Source organism: Danio rerio, chromosome 23, assembly GCF_049306965.1.
Source record: "Danio rerio strain Tuebingen ecotype United States chromosome 23, GRCz12tu, whole genome shotgun sequence".
Lineage (NCBI taxonomy): Eukaryota > Metazoa > Chordata > Actinopteri > Cypriniformes > Danionidae > Danio > Danio rerio.
The window spans coordinates 49,318,622-49,342,500 of NC_133198.1; the positions used below are offsets into that span (position 1 = coordinate 49,318,622).

At 40.8% G+C, this 23,879-nt stretch overlaps 2 protein-coding genes across 2 annotated transcripts in view; both read right to left on the bottom strand.

Moving 5' to 3' along the window:
• The window catches only part of fhip1ab (FHF complex subunit HOOK interacting protein 1Ab), a 446,377-nt gene that overhangs the window by 133,202 nt on the left and 289,296 nt on the right, over positions 1-23,879 (bottom strand). The window lies entirely within an intron of this gene.
• The window catches only part of rigi (RNA sensor RIG-I), a gene marked incomplete in the record, with an annotated part of 26,341 nt that continues 19,676 nt past the window's right edge, over positions 17,215-23,879 (bottom strand). The window contains 3 exon segments of the mRNA NM_001306095.1: positions 17,215-17,568; positions 22,631-22,792; positions 22,940-23,086. Of these exon segments, the coding sequence (NP_001293024.1) occupies positions 17,416-17,568; positions 22,631-22,792; positions 22,940-23,086 (462 nt within the window).

Here is a 23,879-nt window from a genome sequence, read left to right on the forward strand (position 1 = left end):
GATTATTGTTGTAAATAGGTGATGTATAAAGATCAAATTTGGTATGGAGTTTTCTAAATATATATTCTATGTACAGACAAGCTAGAATATAAACGCAACACCCTAAATTGAACTTTATACAATTTTAGCTAAAATAATATTTTAAAATGTGCATTTTCCTCCCATAAAAGAGGTGTTTAATGTGGATTAATGATTTAAAAAGTGACATATAAAGACCAAATTTGGTTTGGAGTTTTCTAAATACATATTTAATGTACAGACAAGCAGATGAACCTAAAATATAAACACAACACCCTAAATTGAACTTTATACAACTTTAGCTAATTTTTGTATTCAAAATTATGCATTTTCCTCCCATAAAAGAGGTGTTTAATGTGGATTAATGATTTAAAAAGTGATAAATCAAGACCAAATTTGATAAACAGTTTAGTAAAGACATCTTCTATGTACAGACGAGCACATCAACCCAGATTACAAATGCAACACCCTAAACTGAACGCTAAGCACTTTTCCCCCACAAAAGACGTAATTAATGTGGATTATTGTTTTTAAAAAGGGATTTATAAAGACCAAATTTGGTATGGAGTTTAGTAAAAGTATGTTCTATGTACAGACAAGCAGATGAACCCAGAATATAAACGCCACACCCTAAACTGTACTTTACGCAACTTTAGCGATTGTTTTATTCAATGTATACATTTTCCTTCCAAAAAAAAGGTGCTAAATGTGGATTAATGATTTAAAAAGTGACGTATACAGACCAGATTTGGTATGGAGTTTTGTAAAAACATATTCTATCTACAGACAAGCAGATGAACCCAGAATATAAACACAACACCCTAAATTAAACCTTACACAACTTAAATATTTAAAATAAATATGCTTTTTCCCCATAAACGAACTGCTTAATGTGGATCAATGTTTTTAAAAAGCCATAAATACAGACCAAATATGGTATGCAGTTTGTTAAGTATTCTATGTATTCATAAGCGTAATGAAGAATATGTACGTTAACGTGAATATTAACATGTACAATTAAACTGCACATTAATCAGTTTTCTCCAATGTAAAACCGTTAGCATGAAAAGGCTTAAAAGTCATCTATAAAGACCAAATTTGGTGTACAGTTTGTTTATGAAAGTTTGTTCTATGTACAGACAAGAAGATGATCCCAAAATATAAATGCAATACCCTAAATCGCACGTTAAGCATTTTCCTTTCTTAAAAAAAAAACATAAGATGTGATTAATATCAAAATATAAAAGGGATTAATGTGGATTTCTGAATTAAGTGGCTGTTCACACAGAACGCGTCTTTGCATTTAACAAATACGAGATGCATCGCTTAGGATAGGTTTTATAAACTAAGCTGCTCCTCCGTAATGTTAATGTCAAATTAAATAACTTTTGTTTCAACTTTTCACTGTAAATACAAGTTCCAAAGGCTTGCCCCGCCTCTGAGTTCCTCTGATTGGTCCACTGCTTTGGAACTGACAGTGATGAGTGGCACTCTGTGTAACCGTTTAAATAGTTCTATCTCGACACATAACAAATATAGCATTTAAAACAGTAGTTTAATAGTAATAAAATAGTCTATACAGAATTCAATCCAATATCACTTTTCACTGCATTATACAAGCTTTTTCTTTTTAGGTATTGTATGGGAGGAAACGTGCAATTTGCATATTATGTTCATATTCTTAGCTGTATGTACAAAATAGTCAGTAAATCAAATTTAGTCTTCATGTATTACTTTTAAATGCATTTCTTAAGGAATAACTAATGACAGACTGTTGAATTATTAGAGAATAATGAACAGCGGAGGTGTCGATGTAGTGAAGCGGAGTGTTCATTATACCTCAGGTGTGCTTTATTCTCTAATAATTCAACGTCAAGCAGTGCATCAGTGCTCTTCACCTCTAGTTTCCAGTCCAGCTGCTGAATCCACTGTTCACATGTTGTGTTCTGGAGTTATTCTGTCAGGTTTCTGTCCTCCTGTGTGCAGCACTAGTGTCCTCCACATCTCCTGCTCCTCCTACTAATGTAATTTTGTAGCTGTGAGATAACTCTAATCATTCAGCGGAGTGATATGAAGCTGCCGGAACTACTTTATCTGTGCGCTTATCTGAGAATAACAGCACACCTGCCCATTATCCAATCAGAATCAAGCACTCGACAGTCACGTTAAGCGTTATGAATGAAGCGTTTGAGAAAGTCCCGTCGAGGGCAAGTCTTTGGATCTCAGACTGACCTCACCTCAACCAAACACCACGGACAGAGAAACAGAGACTTGATTCGAGTCGTATCAGGACCCCATCCCAGATTAAAGGAGCAGATCAGCGGAGATGCAGTGTTTGGTCATCATTTACTCACCCTTACACCTCTCCAAACCCTGCTGTTCATGCCGAAGACAAGCTGAGGAGGAAGATGCACTGAAGTGGAGGTGCTCTGTCAAACTCTGAAATGACAAAACAAACTGTATTACAGCATGATCCCATTAATCACAGGCCATCGTTTGGCTTCGGGAGACACGATGATGATGATGATGATGATGATGAATTCAGTCGTTCCTTTCTCGTCACACATTAGAAAATCACTAGCTGTGTTTCCATCCACCTGTTTAAATGCGCATTTTGGATTACTCATTCATTTTCCTTCAGCTTAGTCCCTTATTCACCATAGATCGCCACAGCAGAATGAACTGCCAACTATTCCAGCTTATGTTTAACACAGCGGATGAAACCCAGTACTGGAAAACACCAATACACTACGGCCAATTTAGTTCATCAGTCCCCCTATAGCGCATGTGTTTGGACTGGAAACCGGAGGAAACCCACGCCAACACAGGGAGAACATGCAAACTCCACACAGAAACATCAACTGATCCCAGACTCAAACCAGCGACCTTCTTGCTGTGAGGCCACAGTGCTACCCACTGCGCCACCCAAACCTTTTATTTAACAAGAACATATGCACATTAGCTACCATGTAAACAGATCTAGTGAGTAAACTCGTGCGCTTCATCAGTCTGCATGATGTGGTTTGGTTTCTGCCAGATGCTGATCAGATATACATGTGTTTGAGGGTCCCCAGCAGGCATTTCTTGTTTTAATAGATGCCTAAACAGTCGCCTTGGCTAAAACAAGGCTAAATTTGGGCTGTCAGTGGAAGTCTATAGGATGTCTAAGAATAGGCCAAAACTAGACCAGTCATCAAATAAACAGAATTAGATGAGGACACATGTGAATCCTGTCTGTTTGGTGACTAATCTAGTTTATTAAGTGAGGTTCTGACGCTCTGTGCTCATTGATAATCCCATGGCACTTCTGGTAAAGTCTCCGGCAGGGCTGCTCTTTGTCACCAGTTCTGTTCAGAATATTTATGGACAGAATTTTAAAGTGCAGCCTTGGGCTGGAGGGGGTCTGGTTCGGGCACCACAGGATCTCATCTCTGTTATTCGCAGACGATGTTGTTCTGTTGGCTTTATTGAACATGGACATTCAGCATCCACTAGGGCGGTTTGCTGCGGAGTGTGACGTGGCTGGGATGAGAATCAGCACCTCCAACTTCGAGGCCATGGTGCTCCACTGGAGAAAGGTGGTTTGCCATCTCCAGGTTGGAGGAAAGTCCTTACCCCAAGTGGAGGAGTTCAAGTATCTCGGGGTTTTGTTCACGAGTGAGGGAAGGATGGAACGTGAGATTGACAGGTGGATCGGTGCAGCTGCAGCAGTAATGCAGTCAATGTACCGGTCCGTTGTGGTGAAGAAGGAGCTGAGCCGAAAGGCAAAACTCTCAATTTACCAGTCAATCTACGTTCTTGCCCTCACCTATGATCATGAGCTTTGGGTCACGACTGAAAGGAGAAGATCTCAGATACAAGCAGCCAAAATGAGTTTCCTTCGCAGGGTGGCAGGGTGCACTCTTCTGGATAGGGTGAGGAGCTCTGACACCCGGAGGAGCTCGGAGTAGAGTAGCTGCTCTTCCACATCCAGAGAAGTCAGCTGAGGTGGCTCGGGCATCTGTTTCAGATGCCTACTGGACGCCTACCTAGGGAGGTGTTCCAGGCATGTCCCACCAGGAGGAGACCTCAGGGAAGACCCAGGACATGCTGGAGGGACTATGTCTCTCGGCTGGCCTAGGAACGGCTCGGCATTTCCCTGGAGGAAGTATCTGGGGAGAGGGAAGTCTGGGGTTCTCTCCTAAGACTGCTGCACCCGCGACCAGATGTCAGAAAAGCGGCAGAAAATGAATGAATGAATAAATGAACTTCTAGTAAAGAGTAGGGGTGTAACCCTAATATCCTGGCCAAATTCTTTCCATCAGCCCTTACCCATCATGGCCTCCCAATCATCTCCATCCACTGAATTGGCTCCATCACTGTCTCTCCACTCCCCCTACAGCTGGTGTGTGGTGAAGCACTGGCGCTGTTGTCCGGTGGCTGCCGGAGCATCATCCAAGTGGAGCTGCACACTGGTGGTGGTGTGGAGAGACCCCCCTCATGATTGATACATGATACATGCGCTATAGACATACACATTACTTACCACGTCTAAAAGATTTTCACTGACAGCTCAAGTTAAGCCTTGGTTTAGCCAAGCTGTCTGCGTTTAGATGTCTATACAAGCGTGTTTGGCGTGCTGTCCCGGGAGAGAGCCCTGAGCTCATAAGATCCTCGAGCCCTGGGCTCCCTCCCGTTGCAAGGCGAGAGGGGAGTTTGAGCTCAGGTAGATCTCGATGACTCCCCCTCTTGCTTGTTGTAGCTAAGTGTCAGATATGGATGCTGAAGGTGTGCTCAGAGTTTGGCTAAAGTATTTGGATTAATTGTTTAGGGTGCTTGTTTTTGAACTGTGGGGGGAAACCGGAGGACCCGGGGAAAACCCACGCGACCACGGGGAGAACGAGCAAAACTCCGCGCAGAAATGCCGTCTGGTTTGGAAAGGAATTAAAGCAGGGGCATTCTTGCTGTGAGGCAACAGCGCTGGCCACCGTGACGCCCGTTTGAAAGGAGGGAAAGTAGGGTTGGGTGGGGGGGGTTTCTTCAAGACGGAGATATTGAGATGAGAAAAGTCTGGTTATTTATACTGAGTTAAGGATCGTCTGATAGGATAATCAGTCATTAGCTAAAGTTGGAACAGCTGTGAACAATCATAAGCACGTGATCCTCTCGACATTTGTTTATAAATAAACTTCACTTAGTTTCTCATCGAATGCAAACTCTGCTTCCTCCGCTGATGTTTAATGTGATATTCCAGTATTGCGCATGAATCTACTTCACATCTCTGAATGGAAACACAGCTAGTGTTACGAGACCAACAGTCCAACACGTCTATACACACACTACACGTCTCTCCCGCTCCTCATCCACTGGAAACTCTGCTTCATCCTCAAATCATGCCAGTGTCTAATGAGCATCTCCATATGGAAGCGCAGGACTCCTCCACCCGAGGGCGAGTAAATGATGACAGACGCGCCACTCTCCGCCCGGGCGCCTCCTTTAAGCCACCTTTCTGTTGCATGGGTAGAAGTGTTTTGTTTTTAAGCTGAAGACTTTAAAGATAAATCAGTTTGTTTATTGCTGTTGTGACGCCTCTGTCTTGATGAGTAAGAGACTCTTAGGATGGCTTGTTGATTAAATGTGATCCTTTTTGAACTGTGACCGTCTGTGCGTCTCCGCTTTATTTGTGTTTAGTGCAGTCTGGGTTTGTGTGCGCTGATGGGGTGTGTGTGTGTGTGTGATTGTGATCCTCCAGCAGCACAGATGAGCGGGGAAAGATGGCGGATCTCTGCGTTAAGGCGCTCTGCACATCACTGTACATGTCATCTCTTTATTGTTGGGCCGCTATGACGACTCCCGCGTTGCTAGGCAACATGAATTACAATGACATGAAGTCCTGTGTTCTAGAATGAAGGAGGAGCTGAGAGATGCCTTCACTCCGGCTCACATTTACATCACACATGCCGCCTCTCTGTGTGTGTGTGTGTGTGTGTGTGTGTGTGAGGGGGACAAAGACATATTCTCCTGACCTTATTCTAAACATCTGCACTGTTAAATCTGATGCTGTGTGTTATATATATATATATATATATATATATATGTTGTATTTTAAAATGATCTGAACTAACGGCTGAAAGGGCATGAATATTTAAATCAGACCCTCACAATCAACACACACACACACACATACATACATGAGCGTACATGAACACATACACAGACACACTAGCACAAAAACAGACATGCGCATAAACACACATATGTACACAAACACACACTTAGACATGCGCACACACACTCAAACACACACACAAATAAACACAAACATACACAAAGATACAAACACACACTTAGACATGCACAAACACACACACACACAAACATTCCCACAAAGATACAAACACACAGACATGCAAACACACACACACAAACTAAGATACAAACACACACTCAGACATGCACAAACACACAAACATACACACAAAGATACAAACACACACATAGATATGCACAAACACACACACACAAACATTCCCACAAAGATACAAACACACAGTTAGACATGCAAACACACACACACAAACTAAGATACAAACACACACTTAGACATGCACTAACACACACACACAAACATACACACAAAGATACAAACACACACTTAGATATGCACAAACACACACACAAGCACACACTTAGACATGCAAAAACAGACACACACAAAAAAACACAAATATAGGCAGATACACACACTTAGACATGCAAACACACACACACACACACGAACATACAAAGATACAAACACACACTTAGACATGCACAAACACACACACAAACATACAAAGATACAAATATACACTTAGACATGCACAAACCAATACAAAACACACACATACACACATTAACACAAACATAGGCACAGATACACACCCTAAGACATGCAAAAACACACACAGAGACATGAACATACACACAAAGATACAAACAAACACTTAAACATGCACAAACAGACACACACGTAAATACATATACACAGATACAAACACACACACACACAGACATGAACATACACACAAAGATACAAACACACACTTAGATCTGCACAAATAAACACACACACACACACAAAATACAAACATATTTAGACATGCACAAACAGACACACACACACACACACACACACACAAATTAAAACACACAATTAGACATGCGCAAATAAACACAAACACACACAAAATACAAAGACATTTAGACATGCACAAACAGACACACACACACACACTACTGTTTTCCTCAGACGTCACACACTCCGCCTCAGCTCTGGGTGCAGTGTATGCTGGGAGTTTTAAGCATCATTAACTCTCCACTTTATAGACGCCATTAATTGTTTTAATTGAACTATTTTCCAGCTCACAGAGCAGATCATCCGTCAAGAGAACCACAGCAGAATCTGTCAGATTTCTGGAACATTCTTTACACCCACAACTGATTTCAGAGCAATTAAACACTTTTCCTCCACACAATGATGAGCGGCTGCAGGATGCGTCCTGAAGATGCACTGTAGACTTTAGTCACTCCTGTTATTCATGATGAACACACATCTAAAATATCCTGTGTTTGGGAGATTTAAGCAGGTCGCACACCAGAAGCGACGCTCGGCGGCGCGCCGCGCAGCGCCACGCAGCGCCATGTATTTTAGAATTCTAATCATAGGTTTCTATCAGGATACACACACCGGCGCCGCAAGTCGGCGGCGCCCGGCGACGGCTCAGGACGCAGTTCATTTTTCAGCCGCGCCACAGAGCGCCATCTGATTAGTTTCATGTTAAATATCATTCGAATGTGCGCGTCTGGTGTGCGATACTTTAATCTGTCATGTACGCGCCGTGTCGCGGCGCCGAGCGGCGCTTCTGGTGTGCGACCTGCTTTAGTCTTGTTAATATGAACTTAAAGACTTCACTAGAGCTATCTGTCTCTGTCTCCGCCTCCTGAATCACACATTCAGCTTCATTAAACAATTAAGTCTAATTGTCATCTTTTGCGTATGTTTGCTCTACTAATTTAAATAAACATTAGCATTATCATCTATTTTCTGTATTATTAGTAATTTGAGTGCTAAAAACACATTTTGTGTGTGTCTCTGCGTTCTGCTCAACTCTGTTACCGTCAACTATGATATCATCAACTCTCGTTATCGTCAACTTTTGTTACCGTCAACTTGTTACTGTCAACTCGTCACGGTCAATTCTGTTACCATCAACTCTAATATCGTCAACTCTGTTACCATCAACTCTAATATCGTCAACTCTGTTACCGTCAAGTCTAATATCGTCAACTCTGATACCGTCAACTCTGTTACCGTCAACTCTAATATCGTCAACTCTGATACCGTCAACTCTAATATCGTCAACTCTGTTACCGTCAACTCTGTTACCGTCAACTCTAATATCGTCAACTCTGTTACCGTCAACTCTAATATCGTCAACTCTAATACCGTCAACTCTGTTACCGTCAACTCTAATATCGTCAACTCTGTTACCGTCAACTCTGTTACCGTCAACTCTGTTACCGTCAACTCTAATATCGTCAACTCTGATACCGTCAAGTCTAATATCGTCAACTCTGATACCGTCAACTCTGTTACCGTCAACTCTGTTATCAACTCTTGTAACAGTCAACTTTTGTTACCGTCAACTCTAATATCGTCAACTAAGATATCATCAACTCTCGTTATCGTCAACTTTTGTTACCGTCAACTTGTTACTGTCAACTCGTCACGGTCAATTCTGTTACCATCAACTCTGTTACCGTCAACTCTGTTATCAACTCTTGTAACAGTCAACTTTTGTTACCGTCAACTCTAATATCCTCAACTAAGATACCGTCAACTCTGTTACCGTCAACTCTAATATCGTCAACTCTGATACCGTCAACTCTAATATCGTCAACTCTGTTACCGTCAACTCTGTTACCGTCAACTCTAATATCGTCAACTCTGTTACCGTCAACTCTAATATCGTCAACTCTGATACCGTCAACTCTAATATCGTCAACTCTGAAACCGTCAACTCTAATATCGTCAACTCTGATACCGTCAACTCTGATACCGTCAACTCTGTTACCGTCAACTCTAATATCGTCAACTCTGTTACCGTCAACTCTGTTACCGTCAACTCTAATATCGTCAACTCTGATACCGTCAAGTCTAATATCGTCAACTCTGATACCGTCAACTCTGTTACCGTCAACTCTGTTATCAACTCTTGTAACAGTCAACTTTTGTTACCGTCAACTCTAATATCGTCAACTAAGATATCATCAACTCTCGTTATCGTCAACTTTTGTTACCGTCAACTTGTTACTGTCAACTCGTCACGGTCAATTCTGTTACCATCAACTCTGTTACCGTCAACTCTGTTATCAACTCTTGTAACAGTCAACTTTTGTTACCGTCAACTCTAATATCGTCAACTAAGATACCGTCAACTCTGTTACCGTCAACTCTAATATCGTCAACTCTGATACCGTCAACTCTAATATCGTCAACTCTGTTACCGTCAACTCTAATATCGTCAACTCTGTTACCGTCAACTCTCATATCGTCAACTCTAATACCGTCAACTCTAATATCGTCAACTCTGATACCGTCAACTCTGTTACCGTCAACTCTAATATCGTCAACTCTGTTACCGTCAACTCTAATATCGTCAACTCTGATACCGTCAAGTCTAATATCGTCAACTCTGATACCGTCAACTCTGTTACCGTCAACTCTAATATCGTCAACTCTGTTACCGTCAACTCTGTTACCGTCAACTCTAATATCCTCAACTCTGTTACCGTCAACTCTAATATCGTCAACTCTGATATCAACTCTTGTTACAGTCAACTTTTGTTACCGTCAACTCTAATATCGTCAACTCTAATATCGTCAACTCTGTTACCGTCAACTCTAATATCGTCAACTCTGTTACCGTCAACTCTAATATCGTCAACTCTGATACCGTCAACTCTGATATCAACTCTTGTTACAGTCAACTTTTGTTACCGTCAACTCTAATATCGTCAACTCTAATATCGTCAACTCTGTTACCGTCAACTCTAATATCGTCAACTCTGATACCGTCAACTCTAATATCGTCAAGTCTGTTACCGTCAACTCTGATATCGTCAACTCTGTTACCGTCAACTCTGATATCGTCAACTCTGTTACCGTCAACTCTGTTACCGTCAACTCTGATATCGTCAACTCTGTTACCGTCAACTCTAATATCGTCAACTCTGTTACCGTCAACTCTTATATCGTCAACTCTGTTACCGTCAACTCTGATATCGTCAACTCTGTTACCGTCAACTCTAATATCGTCAACTCTGATATCGTCAACTCTGTTACCGTCAACTCTAATATCGTCAACTCTGTTACCGTCAACTCTGTTACCGTCAACTCTAATATCGATAACTCTGTTACCGTCAACTCTAATATCGTCATCTCTGTTACCGTCAACTCTTATATCGTCAACTCTGTTACCGTCAACTATGATATCATCAACTCTCGTTATCGTCAACTTTTGTTACCGTCAACTTGTTACTGTCAACTCGTCACGGTCAATTCTGTTACCATCAACTCTGTTACCGTCAACTCTGTTATCAACTCTTGTAACAGTCAACTTTTGTTACCGTCAACTGTAATATCGTCAACTAAGATACCGTCAACTCTGTTACCGTCAACTCTAATATCGTCAACTCTGATACCGTCAACTCTAATATCGTCAACTCTGTTACCGTCAACTCTGTTACCGTCAACTCTAATATCGTCAACTCCGTTACCGTCAACTCTAATATCGTCAACTCTGATACCGTCAACTCTGATATCGTCAACTCTGATACCGTCAACTCTGTTACCGTCAACTCTAATATCGTCAACTCTGTTACCGTCAACTCTGTTACCGTCAACTCTAATATCGTCAACTCTGATACCGTCAACTCTGTTACCGTCAACTCTGTTATCAACTCTTGTAACAGTCAACTTTTGTTACCGTCAACTCTAATATCGTCAACTAAGATACCGTCAACTCTGTTACCGTCAACTCTAATATCGTCAACTCTGATACCGTCAACTCTAATATCGTCAACTCTGTTACCGTCAACTCTAATATCGTCAACTAAGATATCATCAACTCTCGTTATCGTCAACTTTTGTTACCGTCAACTTGTTACTGTCAACTCGTCAAGGTCAATTCTGTTACCATCAACTCTGTTACCGTCAACTCTGTTATCAACTCTTGTAACAGTCAACTTTTGTTAACGTCAACTCTAATATCGTCAACTAAGATACCGTCAACTCTGTTACCGTCAACTCTGATACCGTCAACTCTGATACCGTCAACTCTAATATCGTCAACTCTGTTACCGTCAACTCTAATATCGTCAACTCTGATACCGTCAACTCTGTTACCGTCAACTCTAATATCGTCAACTCTGTTACCGTCAACTCTTATATCGTCAACTCTGATACCGTCAACTCTGTTACCGGCAACTCTAATATCGTCAACTCTGTTACCGTCAACTCTGTTACCGTCAACTCTAATATCGTCAACTCTGATACCGTCAACTCTGTTACCGTCAACTCTAATATCGTCAACTCTGATACCGTCAACTCTGATATCAACTCTTGTTACAGTCAAGTTTTGTTACCGTCAACTCTAATATCGTCAACTCTAATATCGTCAACTCTAATATCGTCAACTCTGTTACCGTCAACTCTAATATCGTCAACTCTGATACCGTCAACTCTAATATCGTCAACTCTGTTACCGTCAACTCTGATATCGTCAACTCTGTTACCGTCAACTCTAATATCGTCAACTCTGTTACCGTCATCTCTGATATCGTCAACTCTGTTACCGTCAACTCTAATATCGTCAACTCTGTTACCGTCAACTCTTATATCGTCAACTCTGATATCGTCAACTCTGTTACCGTCAACTCTAATATCGTCAACTCTGTTACCGTCAACTCTGATATCGTCAACTCTGTTACCGTCAACTCTAATATCGTCAACTCTGATATCGTCAACTCTGTTACCGTCAACTCTAATATCGTCAACTCTGTTACCGTCAACTCTGTTACCGTCAACTCTAATATCGATAACTCTGTTACCGTCAACTCTAATATCGTCAACTCTGATATCGTCAACTCTGTTACCGTCAACTCTAATATCGTCAACTCTGTTACCGTCAACTCTGTTACCGTCAACTCTAATATCAATAACTCTGTTACCGTCAACTCTAATATCGTCAACTCTGTTACCGTCAACTCTTATATCGTCAACTCTGTTACCGTCAACTATGATATCATCAACTCTCGTTATCGTCAACTTTTGTTACCGTCAACTTGTTACTGTCAACTCGTCACGGTCAATTCTGTTACCATCAACTCTGTTACCGTCAACTCTGTTATCAACTCTTGTAACAGGCAACTTTTGTTACCGTCAACTCTAATATCGTCAACTAAGATACCGTCAACTCTGTTACCGTCAACTCTAATATCGTCAACTCTGATACCGTCAACTCTAATATCGTCAACTCTGTTACCGTCAACTCTGTTACCGTCAACTCTAATATCGTCAACTCTGTTACCGTCAACTCTAATATCGTCAACTCTGATACCGTCAACTCTAATATCGTCAACTCTGATACCGTCAACTCTGATACCGTCAACTCTGTTACCGTCAACTCTAATATCGTCAACTCTGTTACCGTCAACTTTGTTACCGTCAACTTTGTTACCGTCAACTTTGTTACCGTCAACTCTAATATCGTAAACTCTGATACCGTCAAGTCTAATATCGTCAACTCTGATACCGTCAACTCTGTTACCGTCAACTCTGTTATCAACTCTTGTAACAGTCAACTTTTGTTACCGTCAACTCTAATATCGTCAACTAAGATATCATCAACTCTCGTTATCGTCAACTTTTGTTACCGTCAACTCGTCACGGTCAATTCTGTTACCATCAACTCTAATATCGTCAACTCTGTTACCGTCAAGTCTAATATCGTCAACTCTGATACCGTCAACTCTGTTACCGTCAACTCTAATATCGTCAACTCTGTTACCGTCAACTCTGTTACCGTCAACTCTAATATCGTCAACTCTGATACCGTCAAGTCTAATATCGTCAACTCTGATACCGTCAACTCTGTTACCGTCAACTCTAATATCGTCAACTCTGTTACCGTCAACTCTGTTACCGTCAACTCTAATATCCTCAACTCTGTTACCGTCAACTCTAATATCGTCAACTCTGATACCGTCAACTCTGATATCAACTCTTGTTACAGTCAACTTTTGTTACCGTCAACTCTAATATCGTCAACTCTAATATCGTCAACTCTGTTACCGTCAACTCTAATATCGTCAACTCTGTTACCGTCAACTCTAATATCGTCAACTCTGATACCGTCAACTCTGATATCAACTCTTGTTACAGTCAACTTTTGTTACCGTCAACTCTAATATCGTCAACTCTAATATCGTCAACTCTGTTACCGTCAACTCTAATATCGTCAACTCTGATACCGTCAACTCTGATACCGTCAACTCTAATATCGTCAACTCTGTTACCGTCAACTCTGATATCGTCAACTCTGATACCGTCAACTCTAATATCGTCAACTCTGTTACCGTCAACTCTGATATCGTCAACTCTGTTACCGTCAACTCTAATATCGTCAACTCTGTTACCGTCAACTCTTATATCGTCAACTCTGATATCAACTCTTGTTAAAGTAAACTTTTGTTACCGTCAACTCTAATATCGTCAACTCTGATACCGTTAACTCTTGTTAACGTCAACTTGTTACAGTCAACTCATTACCGTCAACTCTGTTATCGTCATTTGTTACCGTCAACTCCGATATCGTCAACTCTTGTTAACGTCAACTTGTTACAGTCAACTCTGTTACAACTCTGATACCGTCAACTCTGATACCGTCAACTCTGATACCGTCAACTCTGATACCGTCAACTCTGTTATCGTCAACTCTGTTATCGTCAACTCTGATATCAACTCTTGCTACCATCAATTCTGATATCGTCAACTCTCGTTAGCGTGAACTTGTTACATTCAACTCATTACTGTCAGCTTCGCAACCGTCAATGGGTGAGGCAGTGGCGCAGTAGGTAGTGCTGTCGCCTCACAGCAAGAAGGTCACTGGTTCGAACCTCGGCTCAGTTGGTGTTTCTGTGTGGAGTTTGCATGTTCTCCCTGCCTTCGCGTGGGTTTCCCCAAACACATGCGGTACAGGTGAATTGGGTAGGCTAAATTGTCTGTAGTGTATGAGTGTGTGTGTGTGGATGTTTCCCATAGATGGGTTGTGGCTGGAAGGGCATCCGCTGTGTAAAAACTTGCTGGATAAGTTGGCGGTTCATTCCGCTGTGGCGACCCTGGATTAATAAAGGGACTAAGCTGACAAGAAAATGAATGAGTGAATAAGTGTTACCGTCAACTCAGTTAAGGTTTATAAATTCTATCATTCTTTTATTCATTCTTTTTCTTTTCAGTTTAGTGCTGTTATTAGTCAGGGGTCGCCACAACGGAATTAAACACGAATTATCCAGTATATGTTTTATGCAGTGGATGCCCTTCTGGCTGCAACCCATCACTGGGAAACACCCATACACTCCCATTCAGACACATACACTATGGACAATTTAGCCTACCAAATTCCCCTATAGAACATGTGTTTAGAGCACCCCGAGGAAACCCACACCAACACGGGGAGAACATGCAAACTCCAAACAGAAACACCAACTGACCCAGCCTAGGCTCAAAGCTAAGACCTTCTTGCTGTAAGGTGACAGCACTACCTACAGCACCACCGCACCGCCCTAAATTCCATCAATAAGTTACAATTATTGACAGAACCAAATATTATCTATAAGCATTTAAGCATTCTGCATTATTACATCATTTTTTACATTATTAATCGTTTAGTTTATTAAATGTAAATTATATATAAATTATGAATGTAAAATTCTAAAAAATGCAAAGTTCTTAATAAAATAAAATTTTTGAATGAGTAATATTTATTTATTAAGTTTCCTTCAGCTAAGCCCTTTATTTATCAGGGGTCGCCACAGCAGAATGAACCGGCAACTATTCCAGCATATGTTTAACGCAGCCGATGGCCTTCCAGCTGCAACCCGCATATTGCAAAACACCCATACGCACTCATCCACACACACTCATACACTATGGCCAGTTTAGTTGATCAGTTCCCCTATAGCGCATGTGTTTGGACTGGAAACCAGAGCACCCGGAGGAAACCCACGCCAACATGGGGAGAACATGCAAACTCCACACAGAAACACCAACTGACCCAGCCAGGACTCGAACCAGTGATCTTCTTAACTAATAGTCAATAATAAATAACGATAATTAATAGTCAAAAACTTCCATTCATGCTATTCATATTTTACGACAATTTTATTTTTATTATCACCAGCAAATCCCACAATGTCAAATGTATTAAATACATTCATATGAGTTCATGATTGGCTTTTTGAATATTGTAAATAAGTGTACTATTCATTATCGTAAATAGAAAATTGAATCAATCATTCATTAATCGATAACAATACAACAATTAAAACAACAGTAGAAGTGCCGTATCAGCCATTTGCAGTAAACTTCCAAAACGAATAATAATAATAATAATAATAATAATGATCATAATGACACTGACTTTTTAAATATTTCCCATTTCCCTAACTTGCCATTTAAAGGCTTACTTGGGTTAATTAGGCTCGTCATTGTATAACAGTTGTTTGTTCTGTTGACAATTTATAAAGGGGGCTAATAATGTTAACCACAGCAGATTTTACGTGTTTTTTAAGTATTATTTTTTTTCATTCCAGCCAAAATAAAAGCAACAAGACTTCAGCCAGAAGAATAAATACAATAGGCAACATAAAGAAACAAATCCCCAATATAGCGCAGTCACAGATGGGAAAATAATAAGCGCTTTACGCTGTAAACCTTGAAAATGATTTTTTTGTCCCACGCTTTCATTGAATAATATACTGACACAACTCTGATAAATAGTTATAAGCAATTAAAATAATAATGTTAGCCTGTGGATAAAAGCTCGAGCAGCTGGTTATGATGCCTGTTATTAAAGTGTGAATCCTAAAAATTGTAAACTAATAAACTAAATGCAGAATAAGAAATGGCGAGCTCACATATGGAGAGATAATAAGAGTAATAATCAAAAATAAAAACACTATTCAAACTAGATTGCACAAAACTGAAACCAGAACAAAAGTTTTACAAATTGCTAGCAATATCAAATATTTACATTTTTTAATATGCTAATGTTCTTTCCCCCTTTGATCACATGTGCACACTGAGCTTCCATTTCCAAAAGACGCCATTCGACTTTTATTTAAATCTAGATGGCCTTCTGTGTCATCATTGGTCGATGGGTTGTGATTGCCTTTGTCTGATTGGCTAGAGGAGCAGCTGTCAAAGTTGACATCACTCCATTTCTTCATTTTTGATTCACGTTTATTGGGCTTCATTTTAACATGGCGCAATAGGCCTATCTGTTTTAGGGGAGGGAAAACTGGTCTGTGCACCAGGCGCATGGTCTAAAAGGGTTGTGTTTAATCTTATAATGAGTTATGGGCAGGGCTTAATTTGTGCTGGAACAAGCTGGATCCGGCACCTCTCAAATCTGATCCGGCACCTTATTTTACCTATCCCCTTCCTCACTTGCACCCCTGCCCCGCTCTTCACTTTCTTCCATGACTCCCCAACCCTCTTCACTTTTATCTGCAACACCATCACCCCCCCCCCCCCCAATTATATAGACTACAATATATATTTTTTACATCTAGATCCATTCATCTTTCATATTTAAAAATATCTGTGTGCTGCTGTGCATCCCTGTGTGTGTAATAAGCAACCTATATGTGCATTTTGGACCCAACACTGGCGCATAACTAACGATTTTCTTTAAATAACCAATAAAACTCTGCACTATTGCCTTTTTAAGCAGCTTTAGTCGGTCTATCAACTATTTTTAGTCGCTTCAAAATAGCAACGCGAGAACAATGAGCTGTAACACACCTCCTTTTCAGACCAACACACACGACAGCACAAATAAAAATAAACAAGGCACTAAACGTGAAAATGACACCTGTCCTCGTTTCTCAAAATGCTTATAAATCCCACAGGATGAGTTTAATCAGAGAGTAAAGTTGCACACAGTCTTCTGTGATGGTTGGGTTTGGGGGTGAGGGCAATACAATATACGGTTTGGACAGTATAAAATGAATGGAAACCTATGTAATGTCCCCACTTTTCACAAAAACAAACGTGTGTGTGTGTGTGTGTGTGTGAGGTTCATCTGTTTTTTCTCAGTTGACCAGCGCCCATGTCTCAGGTGTGATCTCCGTCATGTCAAACTCTCGTATGGCGAACGTCACGTCGCGCCACTTTCTGAAGTAATGCTGCTCTCCAGTGACCAAATTCTGCACCACGAAACTCTCGATCTTCAGCAGCGGCAGATCCTGAAATCACATCACAACAATACTAGTGTTAATAACTCATCTCTAATAACTGATTTATTTTCTCTTTGTCATGACGACAGTTAATAATATTAGACTAGATATTCTTCAAGACACTTCTATACAGCTTAAAGTGACATGTAAAGGCTTCACTAGGGTAATTAGGGTAACTAGGCAGGTTAGGGTAATTAGGCAAGTTATTGTATAACAGTGGTTTGTTCTTTCGACTATTAAAAAAAACATATAGCTTAAGTGGGCTAATAATATTGAGCTTAAAATGGTGTTAAAAAGTTAAAAACTGCTTTTATTCTAGCAAAAATAAAACAAATAAGACTTCCTCCAGAAGAACAAATATTATCAGACATACTGTGAACATTTCCTGAATCTGCTAAACATCAATTGGGAAATATTTAAAAAAATAAAAATTTAAAATTAAAAGGGGGGCTAATAATTCTGACTTTAACAGTATGTGGGACTTTTATTGTTTAAAACACGAGCAACAATTTGTTTACCGTGCGTTACGGGGCAACGACAACATGAGGCATGGTCAAAATTGAATCAGAACGCAAAATGCAGGATATACAGATTAACAATCTATTTTAAGTAAAAGTCTAAAGTAGGATTTTTCGATGTGATCTTGTTGTTTTTAGTTTCATTTTTGTGCATTATTATATTACATGTGTTTTCAGTTTTTTGATTGACGCTTATTATTTTCTGTTCCATAAGCACAATGTTTTTGGCAGAAATTTGATCTAATAATTGTCTCATAATACTGTGAAAAATGTCATGTGTGTGTTAAAATGGTGTTAGAAAAATTAAGAACTGCTTTTATTCTACCCAAAATAAAACAAGTAAGACTTTCTCCAGAAGAACAGATATTATCAGACATACTGTGAACATTTCCCGAATCTGTTCAACATCATTTGTTAAATATAAAAAAAAAATAAAATTAAATATTAAAAGGGGGGCTAATAATTCTGACTTCAACAGTATGTGGGACTTTTATTGTTTAAAGAGCCCATATTATACATGAAATAGGGTCATATCTTGGTTGTAAGGGTCTCCAACAACAGTCTAATATGCATGCAAGGTCAAAAAACACTTTCATGGTCTTATAATCTGCATTTATTTTTACCTAATTATCCCAGCGACTCCTGTATGAATCGTTCAGTGATTCATTTGTTCCCAAACCCCTCCTTAGCGCAAAGCTAATCTGCGCTGATTGGACCGATGACAGTCTGTCGCGATTGGTCGACTGCCTTCAGTCAGAGAGTGAAATGGCCAATAGCTAATCAGCAATTTAAAAAGTAATCACAGTTCATACACGCTCGATAGTGTAGGCGTGGATTTTAGCTGCCACACACACACAAACACACACACCTCCGGACGAGAACGCTCCCGCTTCCGCCCGCACCCGCCAGGTTTTAGCCTTAGAACCCGCCCCGTATTCTGCCCGCCGCGCCCGATCCCGCTAAAGAGCGGGGGAGAACAAAACCGAAAATCTGTATAAACACACACACAGCACCAAGCATAAAGCTCTCGCTCGCTCGCTCTCTCTCTCTCTCTCATACGCGCGCGTGCGCACTAACACACAAGCACCAAGCAGACACATCTTTCTCTTTCTCAGGCAGCCCGCTCCCGTCCCAAATCAAACCCGTTACCGACCGCTCCGGCGATTTATTCGGAAATTTATTCCCGCGCCGCAGAAATCTGGCGCGGGGACAGCCGCGGGTATGCACACCTCTAACGTTACCACGGAGCTCCATAAACAAAGCAGCACGCGTCGCGTTTTTAACGTGACTTTGCACGCGATAAGAGAATATAGCCAGTTAACCTGATACAGTACACTCGGTTACAAGTAACAAATCACAACTAAATACATTTGCAAGCTAGAGTCAACGAGGCAACAACTTTAACCGCACGTACTTACACTTGAGAAATGGAAGAAACCCATCCTGATGTCCATCAGTAAGTTACTGATCCTTCCTTTAACAAACGCAGATGAAGTATTCTTTGTAGCATGTAGTTTGCAGAAGTTTCCAGTAGTTTCCAACTGCTTGGCTATAATGCTGAGGTTTCATCTTTGGGTAGAGACTCAATATATCCATCTGCAGTGTGACTTCAATCGACCGGCATGTTTGTGTGCGTGTGTTTGTGGGTGTGTGTGTGTGTCTGGGTTACTGCGTCAGAGGGCGGGGCCTCAGGTTTGAAATCTCCCGAATTTGCGCGTGCACGTGAAAAACTTTGTTTTGTTCGTACGTCATGGCGAAACACCTAATGAGTCGGTATCAAGGCGACTCGTTTGAAGCACTATGAATCGACTCTTTTATAGATGAATCAACAGTTTTAAACACTGTATTCTTACAGATTTAAGCCTTAGCTGGATACTTCACTTCACTTAGAGCTGTGTTACACACTACATGGAGGGGAATTTTCAAAAACCCATAATATGGGCTCTTTAAAATGCGAGCAACAATTAGTTTACTGTGCATTACTGGGCAACGACAACATGAGGCATGGTCAAAATTGAGCCAGAACCTAAAATGCAGGATATACAGATTACACATTCATTCATCTCCTCTCTGAAGAGGCGCACAGTGTGTTTAGTTACATCTTTTGTTAATTCATCATGTTTATTGTGAAAATATTAATAATACTGTGGAAAATTCCTGAATCTTGTTTAAACAGCCCATATTATGGGTTGTGAAAAATGCCCTTCCATGTAGTGTGTAACACAGCTCTAAGTGAAGTGAAGTATCCAGCTAAGGCTTAAATCTGTTAGTGTACAGTGTTTAAAACTGTTGATTCATCTATAAAAGAGTCGACTCATAGTGCTTCAAACGAGTCGTCTTGATAACGAGTCATTAGGTGTTTTGCCATGACGTGACAATGAAGTTATTCACGCGCAAACCCGGGAGATTTGAAACCTGCAGCCCCGCCCTCTAACACAGAAACCCACACACACACACACACACACACACACACACACACACACAAACATGCCGCCAGTCGATTGAAGTCACACTGCAGATGGATATTATTGAGTCTCTACCCAAAGATGAAACCTCAGCATAAGCCCAGCTTTAAGCAGATGGAAACTTCTGGAAACTACATGCTACAAAGAATACTTCGTTTGTTAAAGGAAGGATCAGTAAAGACCACTGATCGGACATGTCAGGACATGGATCAGTTTCTTCCTCCATTTCTCAAGTGTAAGTATGTGCGATTAAAGTTGTTGCCTCGTTTACTCTAGTAGTGTCCATCATTACACACTTCATTTTAGCGGCTGAATGAGTGCATCATCCGGGGAATTAAAGTGCACTTATTGTTTTAGAGTTTTCAGTGTGAACACACTACATACACTATTTATACTACAAAATGGCGTAGAATAGTGCATAAGTATGCGATTTGGGACGCAGCTACACTGTCTGTGGCATAACCGTACGTTCACACCGTAAGCGGCGAGAGCGTCAAAGTAGCCGGAAGTCATTCATTTTCAATGAGAGCCGGCGGCGATAGGCGACGATAAGCGGCGAGGAGCAGTGCGGCGCGTCTTCGCCGGTGTGAGCGTCGAGGACAGTTGAAATGAAGTCAACTTTATGGTAATGAGCTATGACGCGGTTCGGCAGCAAGCAATCAGAATGAAGACGTCCACCGCTTGATAGCAGTTCAGGGAACACAGACCTGTGAACTTTGGTTCCGACCACAGTTGTTCCCAAGGGTTTGATTATTGCGGTCGCCGGATTTCCAATTATTTACAATGTTTTCTTACAGGAACATGCATTAAATAAGTTACTGGCGAGTTACTGATGTTCATTAATGTTATATATATTTATCTTAAAAAAGCGAATCTCACGCAGTGTGACAGTACAAAACAGTACTGCTGCTTCAGGATATTTTAGACATATGGACACATATTGGATAAATAGAGCAACGCCACACCACACGCAACTTGATCTTCCCTTGTTATATGAATTTGATAAGAAGTGCGCAACATTTTCACGCTAGAAACATGTTTTATGCAGGAATGTAACTGATATGCTGCAACGGCTCCTTTAAATACGAGATCAATGTAGCGAGTTTTGACGATCTCGCTGCCGGAGCTGAAGGCAGACAGCGTTGTCGCCGGGGCGGCCAGAGCGACCTTGGACGCTCTCGCCGCTTTCGGTGTGAACGTACGGTAAGGCAGTCAGTATCGGCCAATCGCAACAGACTTTCATCGGTCCAATCAGCGCAGATTAGCTTCGCGCTAAGGAGGGGTTTGGGAACAAATGAATCACTGGACGATTCATACAGGAGTCGCTGGGATAATCAGGTAAAAATAAATGCAGATTATAAGACCATGAAAGTGTTTTTTGACCTTGCATGCATATTAGACTGTTGTTGGAGACCCTTACAACCAAGATATGACCCTATTTCATGTATAATATGGGCTCTTTAACAGATAATACAGATTTCTAATAATATTTTTTTTTCTCTGGAGAAAGTCTTAGAAAACTTAGAAAAACTGGAGAAAACTTAGAATAAAAGCAGTTTTTAATTTATAAACACCCTTTTAAGGTCAATATTATTCGCCCTTTTAAGTTATAATTGTTTCTGAAAGTCTACAAAAAAAAACACTGTTATACAATGACTTGCCTAATTACTCTAACTTTACCCTAATTACCCTAGTGAAGCCTTTAAATGTCCCTTAAAGCTGTATAAAAGTGTCTTGAAGAATATCTAGTCTAATATTATTTACTGTCATCATGACAAAGAGAAAATAAATCAGTTATTAGAGATAAGTTATTAACACTGTTATGATTAGAAATGTGCTGAAGAAATCTGCTCTCTGTTAAACAGAAATTGAGGAAGAAAAAAAACAGGTGGGCTAATAATTCAGACTTCAACTGTGTATATATATATATATATATATATAATATTAATTCCTATATAAAAAAATATGATAAAAAATATATATTGAAAATATTTTCTACAAATATTAAGAATTAGAGCAAACTCCTGAACAGCATCAATAGTAATAAAACACACAGTGAATGAAAGTGTAAGAGCGGTGAGGGGTGACCTGTATGGTGAGGTATGAGACGACGAGCCCCCAGTCGTGTTTGCACTCCACACACAGCATCTTCTCCTTCTTACTGAAGCCACAGAAGTTGATGGGCTTTCTGTGAGGATCTCTGGAGCAGCGGGAGAATATGGAGCGGTCCACAACTATGTGATGAGACTCCTGAAACACACAAACAACCCTCAGACTTATGCAGAATATTTCAATCATTTAAGGACAGATTGAATCACGCAAACTCAGAAACCACACACGCCTGGAGCCGGTCACTCGCTGCTACATTTGTAATGGATGTAATATTGAGAGTGATACCTGCACGACTCGCAGGTCGTCGCTCTGACACGCAAACATCTTGCACTTTGCGCAGAGGAGCTTGAAGCTGTCCCGTGTTTTGGGTTTATCAGGACTGGCGCTGAGGAAATCTCTCCGCGCTTTATCTTCCTTCTGTAATATGTCCACCTGAACACACACACACACACACACACACACACGTACGCGCGAGTTTTCATGTTATATCGGGACTCTCCACAGCTGTAATGATGCATTCCTGAACATTCTGCACTTTTACATTTGTAAAATACTTAATTCTGTGTGATTTATGAGCTGTTTTCCTCATGAGGACCAGAAATGTCCCCACAAGATCATAAATTACTAGTATTGCTATACCTGTGAGGACATTTGGTCCTCATAATGTCATAAATACCCAGAGCACACACACTCAAAACAACCAAACAAGCATTCAAATGCACACACACACACGCACACACACACACACAATCATACACACACACACACTCACACACGCACACACACAATCATACACATACACACACACCCACACACACACACAATCATACACACACACACACACACACACACACACACGCATACACACCTACACACACACACACACACACACACCCCCACACACACACATTCACACACGCACACACAATCATACACACAATCATACACACACACACGCGTACACACCTACACACACACACACACACCCACACACACACACTCACACACACACACACAATCATACACATACACACACACACACACCCACCCCCACACACACAAACACACACACACGCACACACACGCACACACACAATCATACACACACGCACACACACGCGCACACACCTACACACACACACACACACACAAGTACACACAATCATACACATTGTGTACACACAATCACACACACACATAAAAAAACACACTCAAAACACACACA